Source organism: Perkinsus marinus (assembly GCF_000006405.1).
Source record: "Perkinsus marinus ATCC 50983 genomic scaffold scf_1104296963016, whole genome shotgun sequence".
Taxonomy (NCBI): Eukaryota; Perkinsozoa; order Perkinsida; family Perkinsidae; genus Perkinsus; species Perkinsus marinus.
Genome location: NW_003205208.1, coordinates 101,847 through 112,443, shown reverse-complemented (window position 1 = coordinate 112,443; position 10,597 = coordinate 101,847). Strand labels below are relative to the sequence as shown.

General features: G+C 44.5%; 3 protein-coding genes across 3 annotated transcripts; all 3 read right to left on the bottom strand.

The window, feature by feature from the left end:
- Positions 1-3,727: 3,727 nt before the first annotated feature.
- On the bottom strand, positions 3,728-7,126 carry Pmar_PMAR019986 (hypothetical protein; the record flags this gene model as incomplete). The annotated part of the gene is made up of 12 exons (XM_002771346.1): positions 3,728-3,784; positions 3,837-3,921; positions 4,212-4,263; positions 4,309-4,539; positions 4,582-4,870; positions 4,917-5,198; positions 5,255-5,370; positions 5,483-5,683; positions 5,730-5,852; positions 5,911-6,251; positions 6,500-6,617; positions 6,919-7,126. The coding sequence occupies 12 exons, from the start codon at positions 7,124-7,126 to the stop codon at positions 3,728-3,730; spliced, it is 2,103 nt and encodes a 700-aa protein (XP_002771392.1).
- Positions 7,127-7,573: 447 nt separating this feature from the next.
- Pmar_PMAR019985 (hypothetical protein) lies at positions 7,574-7,787 on the bottom strand (the record flags this gene model as incomplete). The annotated part of the gene is made up of 1 exon (XM_002771345.1): positions 7,574-7,787. A coding segment is annotated over one exon (214 nt), but the record flags the coding sequence as incomplete, so codon positions are not given.
- Positions 7,788-8,978: 1,191 nt separating this feature from the next.
- Pmar_PMAR019984 (hypothetical protein) lies at positions 8,979-10,595 on the bottom strand (the record flags this gene model as incomplete). The annotated part of the gene is made up of 4 exons (XM_002771344.1): positions 8,979-9,466; positions 9,521-9,634; positions 10,273-10,322; positions 10,367-10,595. The coding sequence occupies 4 exons, from the start codon at positions 10,593-10,595 to the stop codon at positions 9,203-9,205; spliced, it is 657 nt and encodes a 218-aa protein (XP_002771390.1). The 3' UTR covers positions 8,979-9,202.
- Positions 10,596-10,597: the final 2 nt, after the last annotated feature.

Genomic DNA, 10,597 nt, shown 5'->3' with positions numbered 1-10,597 from the left:
CGGCAAAGTGTGCCGAGTTGCCGAGAGATTGCACCTCGAGAAGGGTTCAGTCTTCCCTTGCCCAGAAGAAAAGAAACATAAAAGCGATTGTCTGCATTGAAAGCTACGATGCGTGTACGCAAACGCTCCCTCCAGCCCATTCACAGTGCGACTCGCACAACACGATACAACGACAAGAATACATCATGACAAACAACATGCATGTTTTAGCCTCTTGAAATACAGTGAGAAGCCTTCATACCAGGGTGCCCATGGTTTCAAGTGGTTGTAAAGGTAGTCGGCCTCTACTCCGCGGAGGTTGAGGGGCACTAGCCCTTATGGCTTCCTCATAGCTGAGCTCAGGAGCATCATATGACTCGAGCACTCATCGCTTACCTGGGCGGAGGATCCATAATGCCGTCAACTTCTTCAGAGTTCCCAGTCATCCTATAGGAGCGAAGGTGGAAATATCAGCGTATCAGGACCACTGCACTTACTTTAATGTGGGAAAGTAACTGAAAAAAATGATAATCGACCAACAATACGGAGATTTCGGACTTACGGTTTTGGCCATCTGCTGGTTTGACGTGGTCCACCCCTGAGCAAAGGAAGAATAATACATCGTTATACTGTCTTGGGTCGTTCACCATTTATAAGCATCTATCTGCCGGATTACTCCTTCTTCCTCTGCTATTACGTGAATCATGAAATATGGCATGAAGAAAACGATATCGACTTTGCCGTCGACTCTGACATGTGTAGCAGTCGACAGTTTGTCATGCCACTCGAATTCCGGCCCCTCCTCGATTGACCCGTCGGATAGGTCCAATCGAGTCACAGCGCCATTCTTGACGATAAAACCAAATTGTTCACGTCCAGGTTGATAGTAGTGTAGGACCTTGTCTTGGCTTATTTCGCGCATTCTCGATCGCTTCAACTTTTCTTTTTCATGCATCATATTTTGTATTTTCGGATTCCAGCCCAACAGCCTCCTTCTGTCATCAACGATGATATAATTTTCTGCATTTCCTGCTTCCAATTCAGCGATAGGACACGTATCGGGTATAACAATATCTCTAACGTACGTGAACGGGTCGTCAGGGGCGGCCCTGGGCTTTCGAGTTTCTGCGGGTGTCCTCTCTATGATCACCAAATTAGAGAGAACCTCGTCATTGGGATTATCGAGAGGTGCCCAGTTTAAGGTGAACATATAGTATAGAAAATGATTCTTATACCCCAAACTACAGATATCAGTTAAAGCTTCACGTAGTGTTGGACGACAATAGAGTGTCGGGTCCATCGACATGATATTGCCTCCACGAACCACCAATACCAATAGATAAGAAATGATCGGCTGAGTGAACCAGTGCATACAAGTAGACAAGAGCTGCGAAATCTGGTACTGTTAAGAAAATCTCCCGGTTCCTATCGTAATTCAACAATAACTATCATAACAACAACAACAACATCATTGAATCCGCTTGGCTGACCCTTGCTACTAGAAGGCGGTGATTCCTTCTTCGACGCATCGAGGCCTATGACAGCGCTGCGCGTGGAAAAGCTGACTTGCGTCGTAACTGAAACGATACGAGTTATGACAAAGTAAAGCAGAACCAGACCTACGCAGGGCAGCATTCCTTGACTTTCCCACCGATTCTGGATAATGGGCTGAGCCTGAAGTATTCAAATGCCACGATATCGCTGTATGCGGATTAGGAAAGTACAGCTGAGCTTCAAGTATAACATACCCTCTGTTGCGAGAATTTGCGGTGATGATGAAAAATTGTCATATGAAAATTATGAGGAAATTTTGGGGAATTATTGTTGGTTTCTGTACACTTCTGCCCAAATTTATATGTAAATTTGTAAAATTAGTGAGGAAACTCCGGAGCTCAGCTGAGGAAAGCGAACATATATTCTTCCAGCACTGCGCTGGATACACGCAAGATATGATGCATGGTTGTTAAGCGTTCGCTGCTCACCCAGTCATTAAGTTCTCCAAGTACCTGGAAAACATCGATACACTAGTATGCTAGGAAGAGCTACTGACTTACAGTCGTATGGGAGGATCTTGGCTCAGCCCGTTCCTGATTTGAGATGCATTACATGAGTTACCGCAGAGACACTTACATGCGCAAAACAGTAGTTTCTTTCGTATTAGCATTGATAACGAGCATATAGTAGTGAAAGAAAACAGCATAGTGATCTTTATCAATGGGGATCTTGTACACACTATTCGTTTCCCTTGGTAATTCGCGATAGGGGCCAAAGCGAGTACCATTGAGATAAATTTGATATTTGTCTCCCTCCGAGAGAAGAACATCCATGCGAGGTATGTGGGAAAAGTAGTGGTAAACCGTACCCATGAGCAACTCGCGAATTTCCTTCCCGTTCAGCAATTGAATCCTTTCGAATCGTCCTCCGTAAAGATCGCGGTCCTTCACTCGGGAATCGCTCTCGATTTGAGCATACTCGAAGTTGTGCTGACAAATCGCTGGCGGCCCCCTTTCTCTACGAGCTTGATCATCAGCATAATACTCAGGTTTTAATTGTCGAACTTCTGTGAAGTCGTCCAATCTTTCCATCGTATTTGGTATAAGATTCAACTTGCACCCACGTGTCATAGACTCCGGTACTAAACCAGGAGTTTCACTAGGCGTTGCACTGTATTCGAAAGCATATATCGGGACAGTATAACTTTCGACAATGCAAGTGTGGGAAACCTTATTGTATTGACAGAAAATCTCCAATTCAGAAACAGTGCTTGCCCGGGATGGTTTCGCGACTGTCGGGGTTGGCTCCTTTTTACCTCCGAGACGTAGGACTCGGGTTAGCGCTGCTATAGACATGGAGAAGTGAGGGGAGAATACACTCGACAAACACGTGAGCCGTGGTTCGATGCGAACAGAAAAGGCACAAGTCCTGGTCGAAATCGACTATGATACCGATGCTATTGGCGGCGATGTCTGGGATAGTTATCCGTGAAGTAAGTTCTGGAGCGCGACAAGGAAATCGACACTCACACTGATTCGAGCGCATGTCAATCCCGTTCGCCTAATAATCACTGGAAACTCGAAGGCGCGGATCTCGTTCCCTCGGCATCATGGCAACGAATAAGCAAATAAAGATGATGATGATCTAGTGAGGGAATGGTATCAGACTTGGACGCAGCCACTCTGACAAGCACTCTGCCTTTCGAGCGTTCCTAAGAGGTCTCGTTGAAGGCTGATCGCCCCTATGATGTTTTGCATCGCGGGTGTGCGCCACGCGTTGCCGCCGAGAATCAAAGGGCCTTGAGAGAAAAAAACCGTTGGTAGAGATAAATGATTGAAGGCTTCTCCAAAACTGCAGATGCATTCCCTCACTCCTTTGTGAGCATAACGTCTCATAAGTAAGGACTCAGTTAAGGTCCGCGGCAAAAGTGATATTGATCCCGTAGTGAAACTGGTGGGATCATCGTGGATGTGTCTCGTCTGAACTCTGCTGAGCTTTTCATATATATGATGAGAGTGGAGATCCTATACCACAACTGGCCGAATACGGCGTTCATTCCAAGAGGAGGCTGTCAGGCATTTAACAATTCATGTTCTCATCGTCATCACACGGAATATATGCTAATGTCCTGCCTGGCGTGTGGAGCGTTGTTAGGATGATGTTAACTCGTACATATAGATGATGTTTATATTAGAAAACGTTGTTGATTTGACAAGTAACGCAAACACCGCGCAGTGAAAACAACCGAGTGCCATTAGAGCTCAGAATTATGTGTTTCTGTTTCTTCCTGCACAATCGCCGCGCAAGCGCCCTGAACAACACAAGTCCTTAGAATTAGTGCGAATTTATGAACTTGAACTTACTCTTCGACCTTCTCCGAGATCATTTCTCATGAAAGCGCATATCTTTGCCACACCCTCGGGAGCTTGTATTCGGTCGTAGGAAAATCTAAAGTCAGTAGTGACTTCCGAGCTGTGTGGGAAAATATGCATATGGTCAATTACACTTGCTGACAACAAGAAAGAGTATCCTGGAGGAATTTCTTGTGTACTCCTTCTTGAGGCATGGAGTAGTGTGGGAAGCAAACATACATTCCAACACTGTTTGCGAGTACAATCAGAAGCTCTCATTCAGGAATACGGAGGAAATTCACTCGAATTGCAAGGAAAGCCGACAAGATTGTTCATGATACTATTTCGATTGAATAGATGTAGTATGATTTTCAAGCTGTTGCTCACCTGAGTTCTGTGGCAACCTTCATATCTTCTATATCACCAGAGTCCAATAGACCTGACATTGATATATACCTCCAACGCGGAGCCTCCGAGCCCTTACTGAGTTTATTGTAATTTTTATCAGCCCACCATAGAGTGTACGCTGTGGCCTCTTCCTCGATTTCATTTTCCCGTGGAGCTCTACTGAGGACGACCTCGCCTGTGAACTGACCACCGAGAAAAGTCGTGTTGTTGACTGAAAGACTTTCGGGGGAGGTCCTTGGGAAGTGCCGATCTTTGATTGGCCAGATACCACACAAGCTGATCAGCTCCCCTTTGCTAGGATGGTGACCTGAATATTATATTTCCGTCACGCGCCACGAAATTAACTCACCTTGAGTGTTCTCATGCTCACTGAAGGCTAGAATACTTTGAGCTCCCTTCTCTATGACGATGGAGTTTTCGATGTGATATTTTTGAATGTCGGCACCATTAGCACGCACGCGCGCGATTAAACTTTTATCGCCAGCAAGGCGCTCACAAGTCGCTGTGCTCTTTCCCCAATAGAGATTATAGAAATCCACAGAGGGAGAAGACGAAGAATCTTTAGCGTGCGCAAAAGATATCTCCACATCGCCTCCTAACTGGCCAACCTCTGGGGAAATATCTTGGAGGTCGACCGCCTAAGATACAAACCAGGTTCACTTGTATGCCAAATTTCTCCCTCACTGTTGGTGCGTGCATAGGTATTGCCAAATCTAATAGAGGGATGGTATCGAACTCTCCTCGTTCTTCTGCTTCACCAAAAGCCAAATTTGCCGCTATTGCAATTATTTTGCTGGCATTTTCAGGAATGGGCGTCGACTCTGGTAACTTCCCGAATAGTTGCGTCCCGAGGTTTTTGGGGTTTTTTATTTTCAGTATGGGCTCGCCGGAGAGCTTCTGATTGTCCATGTTGAGAAAATATATTAAGAAAAATTCGGCATCACCGAAAGTGGCAGTGGAGTTGACCTGATTCGGAAAATATCTTAGGTCCAAGCGAGTAAGATACAAAACAGGTTGGGTACCTCCACGATTCCGCTGACATACCCTTGTGTAGGATCTACGTCCGTGAAGTTGATACCGGAGACCTCTTCTTGTGGCTTGCCAAAACATCTCCCATCTGGTCCAGTAAGCATTTTACCTGCCGATGAAATGTCTCTACCAGGAATCGAACTTCGGATATTTAGGTTAATAAACACGTGCCCTAACCGCGCCACTAATTCGATACGATAAAATAATACTTATCTTCTCACCTTCACAGTCGTCAGCGCAGCTCTTAACACATTTATCTTCCCTGAGGCAATAAGCCTTCTTCACACTACGGCATGTGACGACACTATTTTTAGGAGTCGGCAAAGCTTTAAGACTCTCCTCATGAATTTCAGCAAAGTCCATCCAGTAGTGCATGTTATTCACTTTCTTTTCCTTCGACACTAACAGTCGTGGCCATTTACCTGACCACATCCGAATCTTTTAAAGTCAACCTCAAGATTCACATACTTCTCCGATTCGCTTTAACAAGAGTAGCTGAGAGCTTCCCCACCGAAGCCATCGCCCATTTGCTCGCCGTCGGATCAACCTCGTCGAAAAAACTCAGTTTCAGTATATACTCGTGTTTTTTGCCTGAGAATCTTGAGGTCCCAAGCGTAAGATACGAAACAGGTCCACTTCTAGACCTTACCAGAATGTTCTCCTATAGCCTTCACTTCGATTTTACTCCTTGTTATATTAACTTGCGGATCTTTAATATCGAGTGCTCCCGGCGCGTTCCATCTCCTCGTAAATTTAACATTGACAAATACCGCGGTATCATTCTGAGCCCACTGGAACGCCGGAGCGACCCTCTGTGGCTTAAAGTAATTCTGGTCGAGACTCCTGACCAGCTCCTCCCCTCGCGCTTTGATCTCCCGTACGGCCTTCCGCACAGGTGGCCCAAAATAATCAACTCGCTTCCCGCCGCTTCCTCTAGATTGCTGTTGTTGTTCGTGATCCAATTTAATAGCGGCTAAGGCAGCATCCCACCTGAACAATCGAGCTGAGTTATGCGAATAGTGTTTTGAAAAATAGTACATCCTACAATGGGGAACAGTTCTCGAACGCTAGTTACTACAAGCAGTATTAGACAACTGTACCGTATAATGTTTGATACGATTCGATTGGACAGTACTAGCTCAATTCGAGTCCATTAAGCTTGAGCTTCTAATAGACCCCCATATATCATAAATCTCGACTTGTCAAACGAGCACAGCGAATGGTGATAGCGGTGTCACCATTGCTGTTTGATCCACTTCTCCATTTCCTCTGGTGTCACCACCTCTCGAACCGACTGGCCGGAGTGAGCTGTCTGTGAGATCAACTTAAGAGCTTTGCTTTCATCATTGACCACAGCTGCACATGCCAGGCTGTAGAAAAACAATTGCAGTCGCAATAGTAACATGAAAATGAACGAAATCTTTCCCTTCAGTTTATAACGACTCAGAAGCCAACACAAAATCAGCGTAGAAACGTCAGTAGAATCGTACACAAAATTATTAAACGCGTTGTGACCATCGCGCTGAATTTTGTCCGGCAAAAACGCTCGCCCAAGACCCTTCAGAAGGACGAACCGAACTTTTCTGTGATTCCGGACTCGGTGAACACAAACCTGAAATAAACGCAATCAAATAAGAACACCGTAGAAAAGTATTACTTTTTTGTATTTCGGGATCGATTCGCCCATAGGAAAGCCCAGGCCAATCTCCCTCACCGAGAGCGACCCATTCCTTCGCTGTTGGTCGTCTTACAATAATGCCATCATCGAGCTTCGCTCCGCTAAGTTTCTCAGCATCTTTCGCCTGGGTGAATTCAACAACAGCAGAACCACCAAATTCGCCCGTCTCAAAATCGCCAACGACCATTCGTATGGATTTGGTCGGGCCCGCAGTGGTGTGAAACTTCGAGCGAAGCGATGCTTCCGTAGTCGATTTGGGGAGATTGATGACAACCCGAACTCGCGCTATATCATGATCGTGGAGATCACCAACCGCACTGGGAATTCCGACGAAAATGGGCCGATCTGAGCAATTGTTGCGAATCGACATAATCGTGCATAGATTATTCCAGTTAATACGAGGTATAATCGCCCTGTTCCGAAACGATTTATATAGCAATTGCATAATGAGGATATCATAACCACTGTTAAGAAGATTAAGAGTCTTCAATTTCAAAAAACTTTTTCGAGAACAACTGATCGAATTTGAAATTTGCGTTTGCTTTTCGCAGCTGAGCTTGGTATTCTCACCACTATATCCTTTAGCTTTTGATCGAAAAAACATCAACCACGAAGCAGTCGGTATGGAACTCACTCAATAGAATCTCTTCCTCGTCATTCTCATCTTCCCCCTCCCCAGCAGTTGGAGTATAGTTAGTAATCCTCCTCTTCTTCTTCCTCACCGTACTCGGTGTCGATGGTGTGATGATAGAATCCGCTATTTTACTCAATACAAATACCTCCTTAAAGAGAGGGTCGAATATATGCGGTAATGCTGCTGCTGATGATGTGGGCGATGACGAGGGCACCTAATAGTGCTTACATAATGCACAATATGTATAATGATGATATTTAATCAATGGTATTATCCGTATATAGTTATGGAATATATCTATACAATTAATTCTAATTTTCCCTATACCTTCAATAAGATAAAAATATACTATGTGATTATATGAATATCACTATAGTGCCGACATATAGTGGGTATAATGGGGGATATTCGTTACAATGGAGGGGCCGCTATGCTCGAGAGGGGCCGCTATGCCCGAGAGGGGCCGCTATGCCCGAGGTCTATACCATGAAGATACAGAGACTCATACACAGTGACGTGTTTATATAGGGAAGGAGAAATATCCGAATATATCTGTATTTTCTTATACCGTCGATGTGATGTACGGTAAGTAAATTTCTTATGTCATGGCAATGGGGCCGCTATGCCTGAAAAGGGCCGCTATGCTCGAGGTCTATACCATTAAGATACAGAGATTCATACACAGTGATGTGCAGATGTGGAGGAGAATATTCGATATTATCCGTATTTTCTAATACCGTAGATGTGAGGAGATTTACAGTTCCAATTTTAGTGATATATTGCATAGGGCGCCTGCGGGTGATTACAATGGGGTCACTATGCCCAAGGTCTATACCATAGAGAAATCTACTTGACGAATGGGGTCACTATGCCCGAGATGTATGCCTTTGAGGAATCTACTTGACGAATGGGGTCACTATGCCAAAGGTCTATAACATTGAGAAATCTATTTGGCGAATGGGGTCACTATGCCCAAGGTCTATACCATTAAGGAATCGACTTGACTAATGGGGTCACCATGCCCAAGATCTATACCTTTGAGAAATCTACTTGACGAATGGGGTCATTATGCCCAAGGTCTAAAACACTGAGGGATCTATTTGGTGAATGGGGCCGCTATGCCTGAGGTCTATATCATAATGCTTATATTCATAAACGGACAACGTTACATGATTATCATCTACACACGAGAAGGTTCGTTCACCTAGCGATTCAAGCCAAAGTCCATATTACCTTTCCCTCCTCTACTCCGCTATTTTCATCAGCATCGGGTGTGAGATCAGCATAAAGATCCTCTCCTGCGTCGTCTCCATCTGTTGAGAACATTATTATCCTTTCTGGTCCACACTGTATTGATATTAAACCAACACAAGAATAGTGTTTATGAGGGGTAATATATTACTATTGTCAATAACTAGACATTAGTTATACAGAGAATATAAATGGGGACGATCAGCAACACTCCGATTCAATGGACAATGCCAAGAGTGGGTCGCAAGGCGATTAGTATGATATCAAGTATTGGAAAATAGATCAGCAGTCATTAGCAACATGTACTTAGAGAAAATTGTGGGTCGCAAATCCGAGAAATTGATAATAATGTTGTAGCATGAAAAATGCCCACTACCATCAATTCGATAAGGAACGGATGAGCTTAGGTCGTTTAGCCCACATATGGAGTACACTAGATGCTTGACATTGTTCTACCATGCGCATCGCGTCCATTCGCACGTCATTCACACGTACAATAATGTCGCCTTTCTGAAGTTTCTGTCCCGGAGGAGCTTTTCTATTCCAAAGATCAATAGATCCCTCCGGCGTAACTCGATCCACCACCAACCATCGAGGATCGCTATGGTCCACATCTATACCGAGACGAACACCAGGTATCCTCTGACAAAAAGCGGACCTATTTTATATCTTACTCAGGTGAACATAAGATACTACCTGGATGTCAATCTTGAAACAGTCCGCTTCTATGTCCTCGTCGGCAGCCCCTTCTCGCTCATCCGCTACATCGTCATCATGGTCTTCCTCTAACACACCTTCGAACGCTGTGATCTGATAATGTAAAACAAATTGTCGCTTATGCAACAGGAAATTACTGCCGGTTTTTCTAGTATAGGAGTAATCAATAGCAAAGCAATTTGTACAACAATGATAACAAGTTGTACACTTCTAACCTAAACCGTGTGTGAATTTTCATGGTAATGCAGAAACTCCTGAAGTCAGCTCAGAAAACCAAACATATACTTCAACACTGACAAGAAATTGATAATTCCAGTCATTGACAGTTTCGTTTCATAACCCAATCGATCAAAGAGTAAAACTCCATCATCAACTCAACTTCAATTCACTTCGAATGCCGTTTATTTTGATAATAATTTTCGAGCCGAGACATCTTGTGAGATTCGTTCGGGTTTCCTCTTCAGCACAGAAGCAGTGTGGGAATGTATGTTCACTTTCCTCAGCCAAGATCAGGAGTTTCTAGAGCTCATTACAGAAGTCGGCAAATTAAAGTAGAATTAGTGTACAAATAACCAGCAAGAATTTCATAAAATTTCCTCAGATTTGTCCTCTCGCCACAAACACATGCATAATGCGACCTCTGAAACACCCGAGCTCCTCAGATAATTTTTACGGAGAAATGAAGTAAGCAAGAGGCAGTGGACGTAGACGTCTGTTTCGAAAGGGCCTACCTCTACAGTTTGCGTTACTTCCCTGTCTTCTACTCCACCTACTGATCGACCTGAGATCAGCACTACCGGTTGGAGGTCTTTGCTTATGTATTACCTTCCTCCTGCTTTCCAATGATAGAGGGAGTACTTGGCGTAGCGACGATCGTAGGAGTTGCCTTTGGTGTGGTATGAATATCATTACCATTGTCTGCCACTACTGTAACTTCATTAAGCCACTCGGAAGAGTCGGGTCGTCGGCAGCACTGGTCGAACATGTTGCTACTGAAAGTCTCTAGCCTGGAGACCCTCGGGTCGGACTCGATAGACGCGAGTGTGTTTCCCATTT